Below are 25,036 nucleotides of genomic sequence, written 5' to 3' on the forward strand. Positions count from 1 at the left end.
GTGCGTTTAGGTGAGAGAGCCTCCCCTTTCCTGATGAAGAAAAAAATGCCCATGGGATGTGTGACATCATTTAGGTCGAGGGCAGAAACTAGGAAGCAGCTGAAGAAAGAGTAAACAGCATAAGATTAAAAATAGTTAACGTTTATTGAGAAAGTTTAGTTCCACTTTAGATTTGCTTATTTAACTATGTAGAATACAGTATTAGTGGTATGATCAGATGGGTGGGTGGGGGGTCCACTTTAAATACAATCTTTTTAATGTTAGGGCTGGAGCATACCTTTAATTCCCTGGAAGGTATCTGGTATTCATACAGCTGCACCTTGGCAGTATAATCTCAGGGCTGGTGAGATTAGTGGAGCTTCCTCCCAGCCTGCTCACTGCTATTCCAGGCATGCAGAAGATTCCAATTCTATTAAACTGAATTTCGACTCTTCTTTCTGAACTCAGCTGCAGTATTTTAAGGATGACCCTGAACTCCAACCACAATTTACTAAAATGATCTGGATTTGGTTTATTGGGAACAAAATATCTTCATATTTCAAATTTGTTCCTTCTGCATGAACGTTCTTCTAAATTCCTATAGTGCAAGTCCACATTTAGGTTTAATATGTAAACTTCTACACAAGAAAAAGACTTTTCTCCGGGCATCCTGAAGCCAACAGAAAACCACAAGTAGGAAAAAATATAAACAAGCGGTTTACTATGAAAAGTAATTCATGTTATACAACATTTCACGTGGTGGAAGGCAGAAAAAAATCATGGAGCAAAGCTTTAAAAAATGCTGTATATTTATATTAATGCAGTTTGATAGTAACCACTTCAGTACCAGCTGGCTGATCCTCTCTACCAGGCCGGTTTGCAGTACAGTATTCTGTAAATAGAAATTTGATAGCGCCTCCAGTTTTTTAGTTCAGATTGATGAATTAGATGTGGTTTGGGGACAGACTTTTTTGGAAGAATATGAAATACAAACATGTTAGTCTTTCTTGTTATTTATGCAAAATGTGAAAATAAAATCTTAGGGATTTCCAGCATTAAAAACATTAAAGTTGAACTCCAGGCAGATTAAAAAAAAACAAATTATTGCAACTCTGTATTCATTAACCACTTCAAGTCCGGACACTTTCACCCCCTTCCTGTCCAGGCCAATTTTCAGCTTTCAGTCCTATCACACTTTGAATGACAACGGTGCGTTCATGAAACACTGTACCCATATGAATTGTTTAGCATTTTTTGAGACAGATAAAGCTTTATTTTGGTGGTATTTATTAATTACTGGGATTTTTATTTTTTTGCTATATAAATGAAAAAGTCCAAAAATGTTCAAAAAAAAAAAAGTGTTTTTCTTATAAAATTTTGCAAATAAATAATCTTTCTTCATAAATCTTGGCCAAAATTTATTCAGTTATCTTTTTAGTAAAAAAAAAAAAAACCAAATTACTTTATAACTAAAAATTATAATTTTTTTAAAAAATTTTACATTTTTATTTAATTTTTTTATATTGTTATTTTTTTTTTTTACATACTGTCACCCTAGCAGTACAGTGTCACCATGGTAACACTGTACTACTTGTGTGGGGTTAAGATTTTTTTTTATTTTTTTACACGGATTGCTTTTACACCCATAAAGGCTGTAAAAGTAATCAATTCTCCTTCTTTTTGGCTGCATTCTTGCAGCCATTGACAAATACTGTGTGAGCTGTGATTGGTCACAGCTTGTTACATGGTACAAGGCTGTTGTGAATAGCCTTGTATCTTGTGACCTCTGTGATCATTCACAGATTTCACACGTAGTAAGCAATGATGTCAGAAGTGATGTCTTGTTTACTACTCTTCATGTGATCGCTGGCCAATCAGTGATCACATGATCGGGACCTCGCACAGAGGTCCCGTAAAAAGATCGACGTTCCACTGTGTCCAGAGGACACAGCGGGCACCGGATCACGGTGCTACGCGCTCCCAGGGAGCTCGCACAAGCAGAGGGTGGGGTGATGCCATTTATAAACGGCCACCCACCCCTGCACTTTCACCGACTGTTTATATACAATGGCCGGATGGGAAGTGGTTAAAGTGGTATTAAAGGTTCGGCTTTAATTTAACCATTTCAATACCAGGCAATTTTTCACGTTTCAGCTCTCTCACACTTTGAATGACAATTGCGCGGTCATACAACATTGTACCCAAACTAAAATTTTATCATTTTCTTCACACAACTAGAGCTTTCTTTTGGTGGTATTTAATCACCACTGGGATTTTTATTTTTTGCTAAATTAACAAAAAAAGACCAAAAATTTTGAAAAAAAACACGTTTTTGTTTGTTTCTGTTATAAACGTTTGTAAATAAATAATAGTTCTTCATAAATTTAGGCCGAGATGTATTCTACTACATGTCTTTGGTGAAAATAACCCAAATTAGGATGTATTTTTTAGTTTGTAGGAAAGTTATAGAGTTCACAAACTATGGTATATATCTGAAAATTGATCAATCCTGAAGTACTGACAGCCAATCTAATTTCTTGAGGTCCAAGAATGTCAGAACAGTACAGATATCCCCCAAATGACCCCTTTTTGCAAAATAGACAGTCTGACGTATTTCATAAGAGGCATGGCGCGTTTTTTGAAGTTGTATTTTTTTTGTCATAATTTTTCGGAAAATTAAAAAATTAAAAAATTATTTTCACAATTTTTTTTTTTACATACTGTCACCAGTGCAGTACAGCATCATCATATAACTGGCATTTCGGTGAACAGGGACACTGACTGGTGAAAGTATGAAAAAAATAAATATATATATATATATATATATATATATATATATTTATATATATATTTTTTTTTTTTTTTTTTTTTCAATTTTTTATTACATTTTTTTTTATTTTTTTAAAGATTTTTTTTTCATATTTTACTATGACCAAAGTAGTACAATGTTACCATAGTAACATTGTACTACTTTGGGAAGTGATCAGTATTTTTTTTTTTTTTTACACAATTTGCTTATAGCAAAGAATTACTTTGCTATAAGCAAGAATTTACCAGAATGAAATCGATTCATTCTGGGGGGGGGGGGGGGGGGGGAGTTTGTGTGCTTAGCTGTGATTTGGCCACAGCTAATCACATGACATGTGACCTGCTGTGACCATTCACAGCTAGGCACTAGTATACAATGGATGGCATGAATGAAGCCATCCATTGTGTACAACTGTCATGTGACCTGCTGTGATTGGTCACAGTAGGTCACATGGTACCGCAACGGGGGCCGGTACTCAGATCTGTCATCGGCCGTGTCCGAGGTACACGGCCGGTGACAGATCGCGTCGCTGCGTGGCTCTGCAACCGCGCGAACTGCGCATGTGCGGGAGCACGCCAAATGGCGTGCACCCGGAAAGGTGAAGCATTGTTGCCACTGCCAAACGGCTATAGGCCGGGCGGCTAATGGTTAAAAATAAAGATGTCATACTTACCTGCTCTGTGCAGTGGTTTTGCACAGATCAGCCCCGAACCTTTGCTTCTCAGGTTCCCTACTGGCACTTCTGGCTCCTCTCCCTTGACCAGTGCCCCCAATAGCAAGCTGCTTGATATGGGTGCACTGATTCATGCTCACTCCCGAGCCCAGCTCTGTGCAACTATGAGACACAGAGCAGCTCTCTCCTCATTGGCTCACTGGCTGTGATTTACAGGAGGAGAAGGAGTCCTAGGACAGCCGAGGCTCCTATATACATTGCTGGTTCGAGAGGAGGCTCAGTGAGTATTAGGTGGGACTGTGGGGGGAGCAGCACACAGAAGGTTTTTTTACCTTCGTACATAGAATGCATGGAGGTAAAAAAACAAACAAAAAAGAACCTTCAGCCTTTATAACCAATTTAATACATCAATAAATGTAATTTTAAAATGCAAGCAGTATAAGTAACTGAATTTGAAGCTGAACTTCACTGATTCACCAATCAGCCATAGAATTAGGATCACCCACCATGACATTATGGTCACCCACCTAATATTGAGTAGGTCCCATTTTTGCCACCAAAATAGTCCTGACCTGTCAAGGCATAGACTGGGTCTCCCAGTAGAATATTGTCCAAAGCATCACACTGTCTCCACCGGCTTGTCTTCTTCCCATAGTGCATACTGGTGCTCTTTCCCAGACAAGCGATGCTCACAGGCCTGGCCAGCTACATGATTTAGAAGAATGAAGAAAATGTGAATCATCAGACCAGGCCACCTTCTTCCATTGCTCTGTGGTCCAGTTCTGATGCTCATGTGCCCACTATAGGTGCTATTGACTTTGGAGTACTGCTTGGACCTTGAAGAAGGGGACATACCCAGAAAACTTGTCCTGAAAATTGTATGTTCGTGCAAATCAAAAAGTATCACAGACAGTACTCAATTGTTTCTGACACAGGTAAGAATGGGCACCCTCTTTCTGTTAAAGAAAATAAGAATAGGCACCCTCTTTTATCTGCGGCAATGCGTCCCCTCTATAGACAGCAAACTGTGATGCACTGTGTATTCTCACACCTTTCTATCAGAACCAGTGAGAACTTTTTCAGCAATTTGAGCTACAGAAGCTCTTCTATTGGATTGGTCTTTGCTCCCCACATGCATGAAAGAGCCTTGGCTGCTCATTTCTCTGTTGGCATTCTCCTTCCTTGAACCACGTTTGGTACATCTGGACCACTGCAGACCAAGAACATCCCACAAGAGCTGCAGATTTGGAGAGGCTTTGACCCAGTCCTCTAGCCATTGCAAGTTGGCCCTTGTATAGGCGCTCAAATCTTAACACTTACCCATTTTTTCTGCTTTCAACACAGCAGCTTCAAGGGCATGTTCCTAGTGTATTCCACCCACTTTCAGGTGCCATTGTAACAATACAATCAATGTAATTCACTTTACCTCTCAGCGGTGATAAAGTTATGGCTGATCTGCTTATTCCTCAACAGCCAAACAGGATACACGGTATCCTTTGTGCATAACAAATGCCTTTGCAAACCCAGATGTTACCTTGTAAAAGTAACAGGGACAGCATCATTGTACTAAGCATAGCCTGTTCAGAGAGCACAGCTGTGGCAGAGACAAGACCAGTCACTCTACACAAGGAGGAAGAGCAGCAATGACTGACCTTTATTAAAGGAAGCTCCTGCACATAGGCAACATTTCACACAGGATTACTGCACAGATTATTATCTACTTGTGTATCTTCCCTGGAGAAGTGATATCAGCTCTAGAGAGGCTGCACCAACTTCTTCCTAAACTCCATGCTGACAGCAGACACTTAAAATGCCATGTAAAAAAAGTGCTGCAAGGATTACATGAAGGAAAAATGACAGCTTTGTTAAAGTGTAATAAACCCCCTATCCTTTACAGTTAAGGAAGCTGTCATTTTAGAGGCAGTTGCCATGGTCCTCCTCCTGTGTCCAGCTATGGGAACAGCCATTTGAGGGCATGAAAATTCAGTTGAGAGCTGCCATAAGCACACTGGTGACAGTTATCAGCAAAGGCATGATTTGAATGTTACTGGCCGCAGTTACTCATTTACATATCTTCGCACAGGATTCTGGGAAACAGTGTTTGCCACCTCAGGGTTAATAAAATCTGAAATATTTGGGTTTTTAGATGGTTTTAGAGCCAGAAAGATTTAAACTGAGGTTACTTAGTATTTAGAGCAGTTGGGAAAGTTCAGTGATACTGAGACAAGGCTCCCTCTGGGAAAGTTCAATGACACTGAAAGTTTCCATGCAATGGCCAGACCCCAATCCATAACACTTGGAAGTTGCTCAGTGCGGTCTATAGCTGGTCCAAAGGTTGCATGTGAGGGTTGTATATGAGCACATGTAAAGTGCAGGGGGACTCAGTGCTCTCCTCTGAAACTAGAAGACTGCTTGTCATTTGGTCCACTAGGCCTTGCTGCCAGGAGGACCAAGAGTGCCTTGCCCCATGGGGGGCTAAGGAAGGGTCCATGTGACACACCTTAGGGTGCCTTTCTTGGTTGACTTTATTTTTGCACACTGTACCATAGGCTCAAAAAAAAGGAATGGACCCTCTTTGAGCATGGTGGTTCTCAGAGCCCAGACCCCCGTCCATAATACTTGGAAGTTGTTCACTGCCAGTCTAACTAGCCCAAAGTTTGTGCACGAGGGTTGTGTGCAAGTGCACCTAAAGTGCATGGATACTCTTGTGCCCCCCCATAAACTGGAAGACTTCTTCTCATGTGCTCCAACGGCATTGTGGCTAGGTGAACCTGAGAGTGCTTTGCCCTGGGGGGGGGGGGGGGTGTTAGGGAAAGGTCCATATGACAGGCGGGGGCCGAGCAGCGCCGGGATTAGGGGTGAGTAGGGGGGGCAGCGGTAGGGACAGTTACAAGCAGCAATCTCCCTGTATGGCTTTTAATGCAACTGAAGGATCAGGGATGATCGGTGCGGCGGTGGGGACAGTTACAAGCAGCGATCTCCCTGTATGGCTGTCAACGAAAGAGCTGTAATCCATGGGAGGAGGAGAAGCGGCTTCCAGCTGGCTCTTTGAAAGCCATACAGGGATGGTTCAGTTTCTTTGTGGGCCCCTCTGTGTGCTCCTCAATGCCCAGCACCTCCCCCCATCCTCCGCAACAATAGGAGAGGAGAGAATTTGGATCTGCTCTGCCTCCCCTTGTGCCCGCCCACACTCCAGTCCATGCCCTGCAGAAGAGGAATTGTGGGCGGGAAATTGTATACATAACAGCCGGCAGCTCTGTGATGCTTCTGGCTTCTTCTCCTCCTTCCTCCCTCCCCTCCTTCCTTCCCTCCCTTCCTTTCCTTCCTTTATTCTGCATAAAACATTTAACAGTGCCATTTCATAAGATAATTTATGACGGCGTGTTTAGGGGTGGAATTAGGGGCAGGGCAGGGTAGGGGTTGGGTGGGGCAACTGGTGGCAAGTAACTTAAGTCCTGGCTAGTAGCTGAGGACTCGAAATTGTGAGATCTGCCCTAGGGCACTTTTTTACTTTGACTTTTTTTAGTTGACTTTCGAGTTTTGTTTTTGCACACTGTGCTGCCCTGTATCAGGCATGACACCATTTGATAGCTTGATAGTTTACGCACATTAGTAACTGTAAGGCCTCATTAACACAAGGCACACTAGACCTTGCAGGGCTGTATTTACCCACACAGGGATGCACCTACCCTCTGTGCATCAGCATGCAGGCAGTCCCACTGATGTCAATTCGGACACAGAAACTCCACGAACACAGCCACTGCTCCCATTATGACATCTGTGTGTTGCAGGTGTGTGTCTTCGAACTCACACTGTCTGCATTTGGAGACATGTACCCGCACCCACACGAATGTCATATTGGGACATAGCAACTGTGCCTGTGCAGCTGCTGTGTCCCAATTGACATCAATGGACTGCCTGCACACAGGACACCTGAGCACCCCCATGCCAGTATAGACAGCCATGCACAGGCGAGTGGTATATTACAAACAGAACTTAATGAGTGAATCTAATAAGTTATCATTTAAGGCATGCCTTGAATGTACTGTAACTGATTAAAAAAAAAAAGTTAAATTGGTGGGATTAATTAAGCTTTAAAACCAGGCAAACTAAATACACAGATGGAATACATGCCAAATGTATTTCTATCCATCCAGTCCTGAGATCTATACAGCCAAGACACACAGCACAGTCCTGTCTGACAGGAGAGAAGACCTGATTTTTTGCCTGCTGCAGTTAATGAACCCTTACACGTCTTGTTCCTCCACCAGCTGGTGACTTTATAGTGAATGGAGAAGCGGTCACCAGATCAGGTCATCTCTCTGTCATTCTGCTTGCTCCTCCTATCGGCATGCTCCCTGCACTGCAATACAACTACCTGGTACCTTGTGAGGCTTCTCCCTCTCCCAGTCTGAGCTCTGTACAGGGACTGCAAAAGACTGATACCAAATCAAAACATACACTGCTTACATTTAAAAAAAATACATTGATGATGTAATAATAAGTACAGAGTTGCATTTATTTGCCTGGAGGTCAGCTTTAGAACCCGAACCCAACTCCAGGAATTCCCTATAGTGGGCCCCGTTGCACTGCAAGGGGTACATACCCATTCCTATGATACTTAGCACCATGTAGTGGCCAAATGCAGTATTTTCCTATTTAAATCAATGAAAAACATTTGATCAGCACAGGATAATGTCTGATAACAAACATTTTTTTTTGCCCCATTATCACAGAACAAAATGTATGTGCACTCACACTAAGTGAAAAGATGTAGAAGAACAATTACATACTGTATGCTGGTACACCAAGGTCATAAGTGATTTATTTTTAGGATTTCCTACCCTTCTATATTATAAAGGTGTATTTATCTAATTTTTGAATTATGCAGGTGGGCTTTGTAAAACACTTCCTTACATGGACTTTTTGACTATTCAATATGGTTCTACATATTCATAATGGTTTCTGTGGATTCATTCCAGATCTGTCAGTAGCTATAGAGAAATTTTACCCAGTAAATATAAATTTAAAGCTGAACTCCAGGTACACAAATATTCATTTAAAGGGATAGTTCACCAAAGAAAAGACCTTCACCAAAGAACTGCCTATGCAGGTAAGAGGCATCTGTGGATAAAAGCAAACTGTATGTTTCTGACTAAAGTTGAATAATGTCCTTGCTATAGGTGTAGGCCATTTACATACCTCATGAAGCCTCACTGGAATACTCCCAAGACGTTGCTAGGATGTTGCTAAGTGAAGCCTAGTCATTACTGCTCACCCCCATCACAGGAGTGAGCTTTTTCTGATTCAGACCCCTCACATACTCTCTCTCTCCCCTGATGTAGTAGCTCTGAGCTCAGCGTCTGAGAGCTCACGCCTGTGATGGTGGAGGTGAGCAATAATGAGCACTTACACCCGGTTCACATCTATGCGGCCGTGCGGGTCATGTTGTGCACAGGCCAAGAGCCTATTCATTTGAATGGGCTCCCGTGCCCGTGACACACAGGGAAAGAAGTCCCTGCACTTCTTCCAAAAACGCAGCCCACATGGGAACCTCGGTTCCCATTAAGGTTGCATTTTCCAGTGGGGGCGGCGTTCCATTAGAATCGACGGCACCCACCCACGGGTCCGCATTTCTCTGTGCGAGAGATGCGGCTGCACAGATTTTCGTGCGGATCCGCAGCGGCACCACCCGCACAGGTGTGAACCTAGGGTAAGCAACGTCCTGGGAGTACTCCAGGCAGGTTTCATGATGTATGTAAATGGACTACACCTATAGCAAGGGCATTATTCAACTTTAGACAGAGCTGCACAGTTTGTTTTTATCTACAGACACCCCTTATCTGCATAGGCAGTTTTTTAGCAATGGTGAACTAACCATTTAAATATATTTCTCAATAGCCACAAAGGATATAAATCTGCTTTGAGTACACCAAAATATCTTTGCAAACTGAGATATTATTTTGCAAAAGAAGCACTGTGCTGCTCATGTGCAGAGAGCAGAGCTGTGGGAGGGACCCAGCAAGCCACACCCACTACAGGCTTCCAGTAGTAAACTACAAGAGGGGGTGGATACAAGACCAGTCACCTTTCAAAAAGAGCGAGCACAGCAGCAACTGGTCTGTATTACAGGAAGCTCCTGCACAGAGGCAGTTTTACACTGGATTACTGCACGGATCTGGAAATACACAAAACACCAAGATCCAAGGAATAACACACATGACTCTTGTATATAGACAATGTTTGCTTTTATCAGAGTTCAGACTTACCTTGGTTTGCTCTTTCACTGCCCAGTCAACATGCCATCAACCTGGCTGTGTTATGAGAACATATTTCTCCAGCTACACTTTCTTCACAGGGCAGAGAGTAGTGAAGGGAACTTCTAAAAGCAGAACTAATATTGAATATATTTTTTCTTATGCAATGCATGCATTCAAAGCAAGATATAAGTGTAAGGGTCACCATACACATTACAATCTGACCATTCAATCTTTGCACAATGAACTTTATAGTTACCAAATCTATGTAATATAATGACCAGCCTAACTATCCAACCAATTTGTATCCAATGAAGCAGGCCCCTGCACTACCTATTGGTTGCCAGATCGAAATCAGATTGTACAATCAGAGTGTACCGTGTGTGGTAAGCTTAACATTTGCAGGTGTTTAATTCACCTCTCACAGAGATGTCAGTACCATGACTGACAGTATCTATATCTGCATTTTTCTTCAGAAAGACAATTTCAGGCCTTATCCAAGGTCACCATCTACTTTCTGAGATGCCAGCTAAGAGATGACAAAATCATGTAAATCCTGCTGCCTGTACAGTTCTTGGCTGTATTCCTAAATGTCTGACACATTTCAGCCCCCTGCTGATGCCTATCACCTTGTGACTATAAATTTACAATGTTGTAGTCTGATCACTGGTGAAGAGGAGACTATGGAAATGCTTCCTCCTGCAGCAGACTCATGGCATTTCACCAGGAGCTAAGGCAGCATTCACACCTGAGCATTGCATTTTTTAGCTTTTTTGGGGGCGTTTTGATGCTCGTTTGTATGTGCATTTATGTACAGCACTTTTAAAGCATTGTTGAGCTTTTTAATAGCCAATATAATCTGTTCAATCATTTGTTGCTAGATTATTCAACTTCTCCATCAGCTTTTATTTACATTTTTATTATTTATTTTTTTAGGTAAGGGTCAAGATTAGGGGTTGGGGTTAATATTGTATTTATTGCCATATATATATATATATATATATATATATATATATATATAAAATTTAAGATGTTTATTATTATTATTATTATATATTTTTTGTTAGGGTGTTTATTATTCTTAATTGAATTTTTTAGGGTTGTGAGTAATTACAGATTTTTTATTTATTTTATTTATGTAACATTTATGATTATTTTTAATTGTGTATTTATTTTAACATTTATTATTATTATTATTATTATTATGATTTTTGTTAGGGTAAAGTGGTCAGAGTTAGGTTCCGTATTAAAGTTAGGATTAGGGGTGGGGTGGGGGGGGGGGGGGTTATTTATTGTCTTCCTATTATTTATGATTTTTTAAATTAATCTTTTTGTTAGGGTGTTAATAACTAATAACAATATGTATTAGTATTATTATTGTATTTATTTTTTGTTGGAGTGTTTATTTATCATTAATTTTCTTTATTATTATTTTATTTTTTTTAGGGTTAGGGGTTAAAGTTAGGGATTAATTATTATTGATTTATTACAGATTTATTTATTTTATGTAATATTTATTTATGATTATTTTTTTACCAAAAGAGTTTTATTGAAGTAAGAAAGACAAAACAGATCATAGACAGATATGGATCGCAGTCCGTGCACATCCTCATACACGTTTTCCCGTATCGCAGACGGGAATAGGACATTAGGATAAATTGTAGATCAACATGAAACTAAGTCCCACAGTAAGGCATATGCAAAAAATATAACCATAGCAATACTAATAACAGTATGTAATTTTAGATAAATATGGTATACATTAGTCTCTATGTAGAGAGAGCTCAAGTAACAAGACTATGAAGTGCAAGACAAAAGTATTATCTCAAGGCATATATGTCTTATGTTTCCATATCCGATAAACGTGGGTTAGTTTTATAGATTATTGTTACACTTGTACATCTATGAGTGTTCTGTACCTTATGAAAAATATAGCTAGTTAGAATATGAGGAAAAGGATTGCAAAAGAGAGAAAAAAAAGAAAAGAAAGACGCGTGTGGGAATGGAGGAAGAATATGAGATGTAATATCAGAATGAGGTGGGGTGGAATTTATGATTATTTTTATGCATTTGTGTATTTATTTGGTTTATTTAATATTTATTAATTTCTAAAAAAAAGTTTTCCAGTGCCTTCATTTGAGCAGAAAAACACGCAAAAATGTGCCGCAAAATGTGCATTTCCATTAATTTCTGTGCAAATCTGCCCAATCTGATAGACAAAAAAAGCTCCATAACTTGTCTGATCTTCAGGCGTTTGGGTTCAGGCGACTAGTGGGGGAGATGTAAACTATTTCCATTAAGAATAATTTATTTTATTTCTCATTTTGAAAATTCGCTCAGGTGTGAATGAGGCCTAAAAGGCTGCTTTTTAACTATAAAAGACAGATCTTTTTAACCAGCTGTTGCATATTGTGAAATGTTAGACATGTAATAAGTTGTTTTTTAAATACTGTCCTTTCAGCAAGCCCTTGTATGATTGTTATCAGGATATTATATTGTTGCTCAGGAGCAAAGACTGGAATGGTGCCCATGTAAAACGTAAATATATTTTTACTAATACAATAAATAATAAATGAAACATTTCAGAAGAAAAAGGGAAGAATGGATTCCCTCTTGTCTTTTCTCTGCTGCAGAGAGCCTCCTCCAGGAACACCACACTTAGGGACTCGTGGACGCTGTACTTAGGATTTGGCAGTTAGTCCCTCTTGGATTACAGTGACATATTGTTACGATCTAAAGCCCCATGAGAGCTGATTATTATTACCCGTGAAGCCCTCATTTCATCAGCAATTACTGGGGGGGAAAAAGAGAAGCAATTTGGCCGGAGTCAGAACAAAGCTTGATGAGGCTCTGCACAGCTACTGGAATATGATAGCTCAACTGATGACCCAATTAAATCATTAAAATCGTCTCCAGAAATTGCATTTGTGAAATCAAGTCGCTAACTATAAAGGGGGAGACAGCATGGTGAATTAGCTAATTATTTAAAGAGAACCTGTCACGCTTGCAACTTTCAAAAACATGTTGTTATGCAGCCTGAGCCAGGGATCCTGTGTGGAGATGGGACAAAGTTCCAGAAGGACAAACATCCCTGCAGCCCTCCACCAATCTGGGCTTTCTGATAGAGTGGCTAGACGAAAGCCTCTCCTCAGTGCAAAACACATGAAAGCCCACCTGGAGGTTCCAAAAACCTTTTTGCAAACTCCAATGCTGTGGGCAAGTGATTGGCTACTAGACCAGAGCACTGTGACATGTGAGGGATCTCATGCTCCCTGATACCCAGAAGATTAGAGTATTGGTGGCAGCTGATGCAGCAGAGTAAGCTTCAGAGGAGCTCTGCATCAGAGCAAAGTGACAGTGTCTCTCAGTGTGCAAGAACAATTTGAAATAAAACTTTGTTAAATTGTCATACACACAAAAATAACAAAGACTCTTTCTGACCTAACCACTTATCCTGCACAGCATTTCTTTCCACTTTATACACAAGTTAAAAATTAGCAACTTTGACTGTAAAATTTCTTAAACTCCTCAGAACAGTCTATATTTGTAGAATAACAAGATGGTAGTTGCAGTTTTTATGTTGTGTAATACTTGCACAACTGTTCATGAAATCTATATTTTCCAGAAAAAAAAAAACACTAGAATTAATTTTAATGCACACCAACAAAACTGAATCCCCATTTTTTATACAAAATAAAAAGATAAGGTAGTGTCGAGTTAATACATGCCAAACATACCAAGCCTCAAAACTGCAATGAAACTGTACTCCAAATTATCAATAGGTGACACTTGCATTGCCTGTGCTAGTTTATTGCTCTCACTCTGGCATGCAGGACAATATATCACATGTGCGGAGAAATCGTTTACATACCTGTCTGTGCAAGCGCACAGTAAAAGTGATCAGGCGGCTCTACAGTCACCAAGATCATTTTTCAGTTTTAGGTTCCATGTACACTAGCATTTTTATAGGCTCAAAAAAACAACGCTAGAAAAAAAACGCTAGATGAAAAAAGCTGATAACAGCTATTTTGTGCTGGCTTGTAGTAGTTATTTTTAGGAGCTTTTAGAAGTGTTAGCATTTTATTAGCAATTTTATAGTACATGAAGAAGAAAAAAAGAAAGCTCAAAAAAGCGGTTATTTAGGAGCATTTAGGTCAGCATTTTTTTCTGCCGGAGAAACGCTCCCAAAAACTCTTCAAAAACATATTTTTTTCTGCTCCTAAACGATGAAGCTTGAAAAAAACTTCCAGAATAAAATAGTGTGCATATACACATAGGATAACACTATTTAGCTTCAAAGAGCAAAAGAAAATGCTCATAATAAAACTTTTAGGAGCTTGAAAAAACGCTAGTGTGGAAATGCTGGGAACTGACTGAGCAACACAAAAACAAGCTCACAGCTGCTACGGTTTCAACATCTTCAGATTTGGGGCTTGCTAGGTACATCCAAAAGGCTGAACTAGTTAATGTGTATCTTAACCTTAAAGAGTAATTCCACTTTTGTTGAGGAAAAAACATTTTCCTCTAGGTGATCCATGTACATGGCAAGGATTTTAACAAACTTTGTAGCAGATTCCTACCTTTTGTTTTTCTGAAGAAATGGCTGATTGTCTGTGTCCATATGTAGACTGAACCTGTATGGGAGTGGTTTTATAATGATCAATCAGCTGCTGCACCTGCAGGGCTCTAATGAGGAAAACTGCAAGGTCTGCATCCCTTTAGACTTGATTTCCCCTTGGAAGTACAGTGGGGCAAAAAAGTATTTAGTCAGCCACCAATTGTGCAAGTTCTCCCACTTAAAAAGATGAGAGAGTCCTGTAATTGGCATCATAGGTAGACCTCAACTATGAGAGACAAAATGAGAAAAAAATCCAGACAATTACATTGGCTGATTTGGAAAGAATTTATTTGCAAATTATGGTGGAAAATAAGTATCTGGTCACCTACAAACAAGCAAGATTCCTGGCTCTCACAGACCCGTACCTTCTTCTTTAAGAGGCTCCTCTGTCCTGCACTCATTACCTGTATCAATGGCACCTGTTTGAACTTGTTATCAGTATAAAAAGACACCTGTCCACAACCTCAAACAGTCACACTCCAAACTCCACTATGGTGAAGACCAAAGAGCTGTCGAAGGACACCAGAAACAAAATTGTAGACCTGCACCAGGCTGGGAAGACTGAATCTGCAATAGGCAAGCTGCTTGGTGTGAACAAATCAACTGTGGGAGCAATAATTAGAAAATGGAAGACATACAAGACCACTGATAATCTCCCTCGATCTGGGGCTCCACGCAAGATCTCACCCCGTGGGGTCAAAATGATCACAAGAGCGGTGAGCAAAAATCCCAGGACCACACGGGAGGACCTAGTGAATGACCTGCAGAGAGCTGGGACCAACGTAACAAAGGCTACCATCAATAACACACTACGCCACCAGGGACTCAGATCCTGCAGTGCCAGATGTGTCCCCCTGCTTAAGCCAGTATATGTCCGGGACCATCTGAAGTTTGCTAGAGAGCATTTGGATGATCCAGAAGAGGATTGGGAGAATGTCATATGGTCAGATGAAACCAAAATAGAACTGTTTGGTAGAAACACAACTCGTTGTGTTTGGAGGAGAGAGAATGCTGAGTTGCATCCAAAGAACACCATACCTACTGTGAAGCATGGGGGTGGCAACATCATGCTTTGGGGCTGTTTCTCCACAAAGGGACCAGGGTGACTGATCCATGTACAGGACAGAATGAATGGGGCCATGTATCGTGAGATTTTGAGTGCAAACCTCCTTCCATCAGCAAGGACATTGAAGATGAAACGTGGCTGGGTCTTCCAACATGACAATGATCCTAAACATACCGCCCGGGCAACGAAGGAGTGGCTTCGTAAGAAGCATTTCAAGGTCATGGAGTGGCCTAGCCAGTCTCCACATCTCAACCCCATAGAAAACCTTTGGAGGGAGTTGAAAGTCCGTGTTTCCCAGCGACAGCCCCAAACATCACTGCTCTAGAGGAGATCTGCATGGAGGAATGGGCCAACATACCAGCAACAGTGTGTGCCAACCTTGTGAAGACTTACAGGAAACGTCTGACCTCTGTCATTGCCAACAAAGGATATATAACAAAGTATTGAGATGAACTTTTGATATTGACCAAATACTTATTTTCCACCATAATTTGCAAATAAATTCTTTCCAAATCAGCCAATGTGATTGTCTGGATTTTTTTTCTCATTTTGTCTCTCATAGTTGAGGTCTACCTATGATGCCAATTACAGGGCTCTCTCATCTTTTTAAATGGGAGAACTTGCACAATTGGTGGCTGACTAAATACTTTTTTGCCCCACTGGATCTCAGCAAAAATGACATTTTTGTTGCTGGGGATGCTCAAAATCTGATTTGTACCTTAGTGCAGACTTCATCGAAAATCAGTGAGCCAATCACACAAGCAGGGGAGACATATCTGGGAGGTGTTCTATATACCATCTGTGTGCAGAGCACCTCCAGGTAGCCATATAACATTGCATTTTACAGGAACTTACAGCACTACAATATTTGTGCTGCAATTGTATACACTATATAAATTTTTTTATTTGCGAATTTTTTTCCCTTAAAAGTCAAGTTACCCTTTAAATATTTTATTAGTTTAGATGAGTAACAAAGGGTTAAACCCTAGCTTGTGGTCTGTGTGTCCTTGGGGAGACTTCACTTGTTGACTTCAATGTTGGTATTTGCATACAGCTAGGCACAACCCCTCCATCCCTCCCCAGAACAAAGCTTGGGTCTCCTTATTGACTCTAAAACCTATGAAACCTTGCGAGCTGCTGAATAAATTTTATATATATATATATATATATATATATTAACAAACAAAAATAATAAAACAAAAACTCAAAACAAAAAAAAAAGTATTAAAAGTCCTTCATCTTCAATGAATGAAATCTTGGGCCGTATCCAATATGACACCTTTTTTGTGCTTAATCCAACCGTGTGCTATAATAACACCACCACCACCAGATGTCTGCTCACCTCCACTTTATGACCTCACATATACTGCTTGGTCAATAAAACGCCTTTTATCCCTTTTAATGGGCCATGTTTATCTCTTGTATGAATCTCCACAGCTTCCGTTAGTCTCCTTTCATCAAACCACGCCACCTCATGCAAACTTGACATAGTGCTTTATCCTTTAAAACTTTTATTTGTATCAACATCTAAAATTTGCACTCACTTGTAGTGGGTGCACAATCGCACCAAATGTAAACATCATGCAAGAAAGAGTCAGAAGTCCTGTGCAATAACCACCTCTATTGTCGAATAGGTTTCCACACTCGCTATCCCAGTCAAGCGTTGTGACGCCATCCGAGGCCCCGCCCCAGCACATATCGTCACGGCACACTTGACTTCCTCAGGGGGATTGGGTCTCCCTATTGGTCATGTAACTACAGAACACATCGCTGTGAAAGGAAAGGGGTATCCCATGGACTTCTGTGCAACTGCTGCCCTCACAAAGCCAAGTGAATAGTTTTAGCCTATTCCCAGTCTCTTTTCCATTATTAAGAATACACAAATTATTGGAAGGCCAGCTGATGAAGAGTGACTGCCTTGTGGTAAGGAGCCAAGACACAAATTACAGAGAAGGAATTCCACTGTTGTGGGTCAATTTACACATATGCATCTTGTAATGAAAAGAAAGCCCTATATTTATTACTATACACATTTCCTGTATAAAAAGGCACACTAATATACATTACATGCACATTTCCACTTTTAATGTACAGCTGCTTTTAAGAGAAAATAGTCAGAGAAATTTGCTCCAGTATCTGATAGTCCATCCTATTTCTCATCCTCATCATGTGTTATCTGGCATGTTTCTCTTATTATCTTGCTATTGCATAAAGAGATCACACTATCGTACAAATACCAATAATCCCATATATCATCCACTACAGAATAATTTCCTCAACTGCCAAGTAACCTCTCCCTCATACTCCAATCATACCAAGATAAAAGGATAAAAACACTTCCAGGAGAGTGTTGCAATTATGTAAAAACTTCAAATTATTGAAACATTTTTAAAAATGTACATTACATCACACAATACTGGTTTATTTGTATCATCATCTGTAATCACTTCTTGAAGGATCATAAATGCATTATATGGCCAAGAGTGTGTAGATACCTGAGCATGACGCCTATATGAGCTGTTAGACAACCCATTCCAAAACCATGGTTATTAACATGATGTTGGCTCCTTGGATGTTATAAAACATCCTTCACTTTTTTAGGAAGACTTGCCACAAGAATTGGGAGTGGGAAATGTGCTCATTTGTGAGATTGCTTACTGATGTTGGATGAGAAGACTTGGCTCACAATAGGCATTCCAGTTCATCCCAAAGGTGTGAGGTTGAGGTCAGGTGCAGACTTATATTCCTTCACAACAAACTGGTCAAACCATGTCTTTATGGAGATGGATTTGCACACAGGGACAGTCATGCTGGAACAGCAAGGGGCCTTCCCCAAACTGTTACCATAAAGTTGGAAGAGCACAATTATCTAAAATGTCTTTGTATGCTGTACCATTATCAGCACCCATCACTGGCAAAAACCTGAATTCAATAATGTGTAGGGTCCACATACTTTAGCAATATAGGTAGAGGGAATGGTCCAGTGACCACAAGTCTTTTTCCATATCAGGTATAATTACATGTTGTATTCCATGTCCTTAGTTCTTTAGGTTATGTCATCCCAACACTTTTTTTGAACACACACCTGTCACTCGAATAAAGTTACAAATGACAAGACAATCAAATGCATTTTTTCTGCGATGTGTTGCATTTCTGATGCATTTGTGTTGCTTTCTTTCCCCCCTGGACAAAGCACTTTGCAGAGGTGCGTTGATTTTTTTTGCTTTTTTGCTGCAGTTTCCATTCATTTAAATGGAGGGATGCGCAATTTGGTACAGTTTTTTTTAACTGAACAAACATGCACCAAAAATGCAGCAAGCAGGATTTTTTTCACTGCAACTGAAAACAACGGATCAGTGTGAAGAGCACCATAGGATTTAAAGGGATGTAGTTTCTTACTCTTTTCTTCTGTTTTTTTAACTAAAGAATGCACCAAAAGTGAATCAGTGTGAACACACCCTAATCCTCCTCAGGCAAATATGATACATATCAGCAAGCCTCTCAAGTAGCAGCCTCAAAGGAGTTCCAAGGGTTAAAACTCTCAGATTTGTATTGCTAAATTGATCTGAATGGCTGACATTGTTGAATTTAGTGCAGACACACATTGTGAGTCTTAAGCTGCCACTGAGTTTGCTTTTTTCTAAACTTTCTCCACCCTTCCCCTTAGTCTTGCACAGTTGTGCAGGCTTACCCCCATGCTGAAATTACTTCTTATGATTTCACTGCACACTGTGAACTTCTCACAGTGTACATTAGAATCTGAAGCAAGTCATCCCATATGTTGGGGATGGGGGATAGAGGAACCAGAGAAGGCAAAATATTATCAGATTAAATTTCAGCTTTAAAAAGACACCATTTTTCCAATAAGCAATGCATGAAGGGAGACATCAGCATAAAGACAAAGTGAGAGCATATTTACAAGTACATACCGTTGGAGCGATGGATACACGTATGTTGGTTGTCGCTGAGGAAGAAGCCATCCTTACACTGGCATTCGTAGCTGCCCATTGTATTGACACAAATTTGCTGACATCCACCATTATTATCCAAACATTCATCCACATCTGTGGGAGGGACAGAATAAATAAATATATTTAAAATTACCATTAAATACAATGGTACTGGAATGACTTACGATCATGTGTTTTATTGTTAACTTAAAACCAAATTTAAAAAATAAATATATTTATGTATTTTGGGCGGTACGTCATAAAGCAACAACCGTTAAAACACATTCTACTATAGACCTAAAAAATAATGATGGATATAGAAAAGTATGCATTGGTTTGAAAAGGCTGAGATAATTAATACAGAAGACCCAATGCTATTGATGGTGCACATTTTTTTTTAACTGCTTTCTGAAATTCTCAGAGCCATATGTGGCACAGAATCATGTGACCAGGAGATGGAGTGCCGCAGAGAAGCTTACAGAAACAGCTTTACAGTAGAAAGCCCATGAATTTCAGTTCACTGTCACACCAAAACCCAGCCCCAAGCTGGCAAATGTCTGACGTGTTACACCTAAAATGGACTATCACAGCATTGAGATTTAACCCAGTTTGGGAGCAAAATCAGAAGCAGGAGGTGACTAGTGATAAGCAGAGCAATTTTGGAAAAAAGCAAATCTCATGCATTTTTGTGGGAAAACTCTCAATGTTGCTCATTGTGTGCTCAGGTGAAATTTGTATAAAAATAAAAAAGAAACAAACATACATTTTTTCAATAGGTGTGTTTTTCTTTTGGGTTTTTATGGTAGTTTAGTCATTTTTTTTTTTTGATGCATTTGCCCCCTTTTTTTGAGTAGTGTAACAAATTTTTATTTTAATTGCTTTTGCAGTTTTCATCTGTGGAAAAATGATGAAATAAATGAGGATAATAAGATATAGCCTCCTAGAATTGAATAAGTCCAGAATAGCTAGAAGAAGCTTCTGGAACCCTCTAGGGCCCTTTGAAGTCATCTGCACTCCTAAAATCATTTTACTTCATCTCCCCATTGATGCAAATGCATTTAACAAAAATCTTCCAATTTTCACTGACATTTCTTATTTGACAAACTAGTAAGCATAAACTTCAGCTCTGCATTTTCCAGTGAAACTGCCTGCTCAGATTTGCCATCTGTACAGGAGTGGATCATTTTTCATTGTGAAAAGCCTGTTGACTATGCTCATAAAGTGTGAAAAAGAACTCATCTGAAGGAAAAAACTAAGAAGAATTTCAAATGTTAGCAAAGAGGCAATGTTTACTAAAGGATAACTCATAAAGATGGCTCACGTTCCTCCTTGAGGTCAATGGCATCTTGGTCAACTGAGCTGCACTTGCCCTCCAGCCCTGGTACTAAGGCATTAGCGTGCAGGCCACTTATCCCCCAACTGGACTGTTATAAAAGGAGAAAGGATAGTTCAATTGGAAAGGAAATCACCGATATAAAGGCAAGAAGCCATCTTTGGTCTGTTTGCCAGGCACAAGGTTCCTTCACAACCAGTGATTATTGCCACGCACTTCATAGAACATACAGAGAATCCCCTACTAAAGGAATGGGTATTTGCTTGCTTGAATTGTAAAGGATTAGTGGTTATTTTAAGCATCTACCTCCAACTAGGAATAAAATCGGTTTCCAGTGGACCAATCCTTTATAGTTGGCCCAATGTATACTTTTCTGTTTTAGTCATTTTTATTAGGATTTCATGAAAAAAATAACAAATGACAGGGAAAAAATATAGTTACAGGTAGTAAAGCTAAGCGAGCATAGTAGGTGTCAAATATATCCAGGGCTACATATAACAAAATAACATCTTATAGCTGAATCAGTACTACGGGTTTGCAGGTCACAAGCATTTGGTTAGACCAATGATGTCCTAAAAGCTGGATTAAAAATAAAAAGTCTGTGAAAATTAGGATATCTGGATAAAAGATAAGGGAACTATGGAAAAATGAAAGTGGGAATAAAAAAAAGGTGACAGACAGAAAAGGGTATGGAGGAACATGTTACCTGCTCCCCTGTGGCGACGCCCAGGTCTAGTGGCCAATCACTATGCATGAGCACTGTCACATGACTCTGCGAATAATGTCAATGCTAATCTGAGTTGACAAAACAGCCAATTCCAGCACTGGCTGAATAAAAGGAAGGAGCTATATGGAGTTCCGGGTATGTCATGTACAGGGACACGGTCACCTTGCCCTGCATCGTCAAACTGACAGTGTAGATAATCCAAGGGACTAAAGCTGGCCAGTGTTTCTGAAAAAAATTGTTCATCAGTACATTCTTGTCATCATTGACTCAACAAATTTAGTTTGAAAGCCCTTAAAATTTTGTCCAGACTTACTATTTGAATAGAATCACAGAGGTATTAAATAGGTTTCATTACAATAGGTAATTTTTTTCTAACTGAAAACCCTATTTACAGTTAGAATTCCATTAAAATAAATAAAAACGTCAAACCTACTCTTACAAATGTTTTCGCCACTCATCGATTTGATCCCACTGACCATTAGAAAATTGAACAAATGTTCTGAAAATGAAAATTTTCAAACAAATTTCTATATTTTCATAACTGTCAGAGGGTAGCAGACTGCTGGATAATTAACTGTACACTTCTGGTAAGAAGGTTGGGTTGTTTCCAGGATTTTGCAATAGACTACTTAACTGCCAGCAGGCCTGTTTTGTCCTTCTAATCTCCTAATCGGAGTAGCGGTTCCAGATTTGTAGAATTTCACATGTTAATTTAGACTCAACCAACAGTCTGGAAAACAAATTGCAACAAATAATTGCACGATAGCTGTGGCATTAGCCTAGTAAGAGGAAGCCTCAGTTTCCTATTCGGGAAAGAGTATACCCTCTCTTTACAATAATGACTACAACCAGAAGCCCCATTCTACTAGTAATTACTATTGCTGCTCCTGTATATTACAGGGTTTGATTGCAGTGCAGACACTAACGTGCGGTTTCCAAGCGATCCCTTCCACAACCACAATTGGCACAGAAAATATAACATAAAACCTTCATACTTTTCTGGTAATGAAGCTGCTGGAAACAGGCAGCAAACTCTGATTAGAAACAGTTGTCTCCAAAATAGACTTTCAGATTGCTTCACATACGGGGATGCTTCATTTCATAGACCTGTTGTTCTACTGTTTTTAAAGGACCTGTCATCTATATATAAAGGAAGGTCGGTGTAAAGTATATGCAAATTCTACTTAATAAAAACAAAAAGTCTATCTAAAACAAAATGCATATATTTATAGTATACGCAGGAATGAGAGAACCTAGTATAGTATATGTACAAACTACAAAGTTGTCATTCTGGCCCAAATTAATATGTCCACTACTTCCTGGCTACAAACTGAAAGTGTAGAGATAGAAACTAATCCCAAATCTCCCTTGAGCGCCCTCAACAACATCGACCTAATACATAATTTTTTGGTAAAGTTACAGCAATGGAATTTGGAGCTCCATAGCACAACCATCTAAGTTCCTACCAAAGCAATCATTACAACATCTGCAACTTTTATTTTTGGAACACATCATTGATGATATAACTGTTAACATTTGGGTTGCAACTGGCATTAAATAAATAGCAGACCTATTGATACTCAAATTAGAACTTTTCAAGATCTATGCTTTACCTACTACATCAGTTGCAATGGCTTCTGCAAACCTCTGACTAGTTTGGATCCTTTTAAATTCTTTGACAGCCCTAACATCCAATGTAGGAGCGTTTTGGTTCTTTACTGTTACTTAAACCAGATTCCCAACACAAACTACGAACAATGGAAAACTGGGAGAAGAAACATAATTTCTCTATTTCCCTTGAACAATGGAACACTGAAATTAGGAAGCCCCTTAATATACAGTATCCAAGTGCATATCCCACTAGGAATCAGTTCCAAACTTGCTTTATAACGGGTATTACATGCCTAACAGGTTAGCGGCTATATTTTCCAAACCAATCTCTCCCCTGTTGGAGAAAATGCGGATACACTGAAACTTTATTATTTATTATTATTATTATTATACAGTATTTATAAAGCGCCGATCGTTCGCTCAGCGCTGTACATTACAAAGGGGGACAAAACATGTGACAGAACAATAATACAATGCAAAACATGAGGGGATTGAGAGCCCTGCTCTTTCGAGCTTACAATCTAGGAGGGAGGGGATGGTGGCACAGGAGGAGATAGCTGTGGGGGATGGAGTGGTAGGAAGAGTGGAGGAGGTCGGCAAGTTAGCAGGGGGTGGGGTAGGCTTCCCTGAAGAGATGGGTTTTCAGGGTGCACCTAAAGGAGAGGAGAGTAGGTGATAATCTGATGGGTTGGAGCAGGGAGTTCCAGAGGATGGGTGACACCCTGGAGAAGTCCTAGAGGCGGGCATGGGAGGAGAAGACCAGGGAACTAGAGAGAAGAAGGTCTTGTGAGGAGCGGAGAGTGCGTGCTGGGCGGTACTTGGATATTAGGTCAGTGATGTAGTTCGGGGAAGTGTGGTGGACGGCTTTGTACGTCAGTGTTAGGATTTTGAATTTGATCCGTTGCGCAATCGGAAGCCAGTGGAGGGATTGGCAGAGGGGGGTGGCGGAGATGGAGCGGTTGGAAAGGTGAATGAGTCTGGCTGCCGTATTCAGGATCGACTGAAGCGGGGATAGCCAGCAGCGAGGCAGGCCAGTAAGGAGGGAGTTGCAGTAATCGAGTCATGATATAATGAGGGAGTGGATGAGCTGTTTAGTGGTTTCTGGGGTTAGGAACATGCGGATTTTGCCGATGTTGAGGAGGTGGAGTCTGCACGAGCTTGTTAAAGATTGGACTTGGGGCTGGAAGGATAGGTTGGAGTCCAGAATGACACCAAGTACTCTGGCCTGCGGGTCGGGTTTGATGGTGGTGTTGTTGGACATGATGGAGAAGTCAATGGAGGGTGGTGTCCGGGCTGGGGAGAAGACAAGAAACTCGGTCTTGGAGAGGTTCAGTTTAAGGAAGTGGAGTGACATCCAGTCAGATATGTTGCTCAGTAGGTGTGTGATTCAGGCAGAGACTGAGGGGGTGAGGTGGGGGGTTGAGAGATAGATTTGTGTGTTGTCGGCATATAGGTGTTAGTTAATACACATTTTGCAGCGCTGACCATACCTTAGCAACTTCTGAAAAGGTATTTGTGAGCTTATTTCCTCTGTTACCCATCTTCCAACTGCTCCTGATCCAAAACTGTCTCCATTGGTTGTGGGGATCGATGACTCACCCATAGACTTCCAAAAAGTCATAACCCATGTTCTTATAGCAGCTAGAATATCAATAGCAAGATCATGAAAATATAAAGAAAACCCATCTCTCCCTTTAGGTATCCATATACTAAATGGGCATACCTTATACAAAACGCATGTCTACCAATGTTTGTCTCACCCAGAACATTTTGGCAAAAATGCAATCTTTGGCTCCTCAATCATGGATGCACCACCTTAAACTGACTTAAAGTTTAGTTCACATTAGTTTCCACCATGCCACCTCCTAAAACACCTAAAACAGTGGTTCTTAACCTGGGTTCGATCGAACCCCAGGGGTTCGGTGAGTCAGTCTCGGGGGTTCGGCGGAGGTGACCCACACCCGACTCATATGATTTGTGATGACATGCCCCGCTTGTCCATCATTGGCTGCA

General features: G+C 40.2%; 1 protein-coding gene across 1 annotated transcript in view; it reads right to left on the reverse strand.

Moving 5' to 3' along the window:
- Positions 1–25,036, reverse strand: part of SCUBE1 (signal peptide, CUB domain and EGF like domain containing 1) — a 397,419-nt gene that overhangs the window by 245,642 nt on the left and 126,741 nt on the right. The window contains exon 4 of the mRNA XM_089662778.1: positions 19,332–19,466. Within this exon, the coding sequence (XP_089518904.1) occupies positions 19,332–19,466 (135 nt within the window). The remainder of the gene's footprint in view (positions 1–19,331; positions 19,467–25,036) is intronic.

The sequence above is a fragment of the Staurois parvus genome, unplaced genomic scaffold (genome assembly GCF_062004578.1).
Source record: "Staurois parvus isolate SC_StPar_1 unplaced genomic scaffold, SC_StPar_1.0 ptg001539l, whole genome shotgun sequence".
NCBI classification, from domain to species: Eukaryota; Metazoa; Chordata; class Amphibia; order Anura; family Ranidae; genus Staurois; species Staurois parvus.